At 30.0% G+C, this 1,357-nt stretch overlaps 1 protein-coding gene across 1 annotated transcript in view; it reads right to left on the reverse strand.

Moving 5' to 3' along the window:
• Positions 1-41: 41 nt before the first annotated feature.
• Positions 42-1,357, reverse strand: part of LOC108298887 (complement factor H-like) — a gene marked incomplete at its 3' end in the record, with an annotated part of 19,006 nt that continues 17,690 nt past the window's right edge. The window contains exon 9 of the mRNA XM_017521408.1: positions 42-218. Within this exon, the coding sequence (XP_017376897.1) occupies positions 42-218 (177 nt within the window). The remainder of the gene's footprint in view (positions 219-1,357) is intronic.

A 1,357-nucleotide genomic window follows, 5' to 3' on the forward strand; every position in this document is an offset into this window, starting at 1 on the left:
CTGTACTCTCCAAAAATGTTAAAGGAAATATAATACTCTACCTTTGCACTGAGGTGCTTCTGTCCAGTTTCCATTTACACATATCACTTCTGCATCCCCAAACATTTCATAAGGTCTCCTACATTCATAATGTACTCTGTCACCAGATGAATATCTATTCTTCTGTCTTTCCCTCATATAAGCATTTTGTACGGTGGGCGGATTCACACAAGAACTGTCTGAATAGAAAGAAAAGAAGTAATTTCACCTAGTGTTCATTTTGAGTAGTAAATCGAAATAATGCAAATATATTTCAGAATGAATTTAAAACAAATATACAATCTGTTATCAAATTTTTGTTGATCTTAATACATTTAAATGTAATATTGAGGAAAAGACATAATACAAATTTTTTCTAAGGTACAAGCTTTGATGATTTAAATGTCTTCATCCTTTCCTAGAACACTGATAGATCTTTTTCTTTCCTTCTGGAAGCCAGTATAAATGGAAGCTTTCCTGGATACCTCTCTTTGAGTTTGAGTAGCATAAATATTACCAGTTCTATGCATTTAACATTAATTTATAAAATGCAAAAAAATAACATAAATAGATTATGTGGCATCAGATTTGGGTTGGCAATCATCCTGCTTATACATTTTGTCCCCTTAAAAATAAACACAACATTTTGTCCCCTTAAAAATAAACACAAACAGGCATTTTCCTAGCGAATCAGCGAAGAGTTAAAAACACATTTTGAAAATTACCCAAGTTAAAAGAGAAGAAGAATAGATAATCAAAGGATCCAAATTGGAGATGTGGAAAAATAGGATAAAATAAGTCTAACATAATAAAAATAACTTCAGATAATTTAATTTTCACTGTTTATGGATACTAAGCTGAACAACGCAAAATTCATCAGACAGTTTCAAGTCCATGTTTAATAATAGTATAGTAATAATTACTATTTATTTAGTAATATTTAGTAATAATGAGAAGTCTGAAAATGTACATAGCAATGCTTCTCACAGAAGTGTGCATAGAATTCCCTGGAGGGGTTGGTAAACCAGTTCCTATTTCAAGACTTTTGATTTTGTATGTCTAGAATGAGCTTACGAAATTTAATTTTCATTCCCAGCAATCTCCTAGAAGATGATGACACTGCTGGTGTAGGGACCACACTTTGAGAAGTATTGGGCTAAGATTAACAATCAAATACTCAGTTATTTTTAGGGATATATCTATTTTGTCCTGCCCTAAAAACTTAATTTATATTCATTTTAAATGATGTTGGAGACAATTCTATATTTTATTGCCTAAGACACTTTATATAAATAAATTTTACTTATCTATTTATTTATTTTATCTTTTTTTTTTTTTT

Source organism: Cebus imitator, unplaced genomic scaffold (assembly GCF_001604975.1).
Source record: "Cebus imitator isolate Cc_AM_T3 unplaced genomic scaffold, Cebus_imitator-1.0 Scaffold1171, whole genome shotgun sequence".
NCBI lineage: Eukaryota > Metazoa > Chordata > Mammalia > Primates > Cebidae > Cebus > Cebus imitator.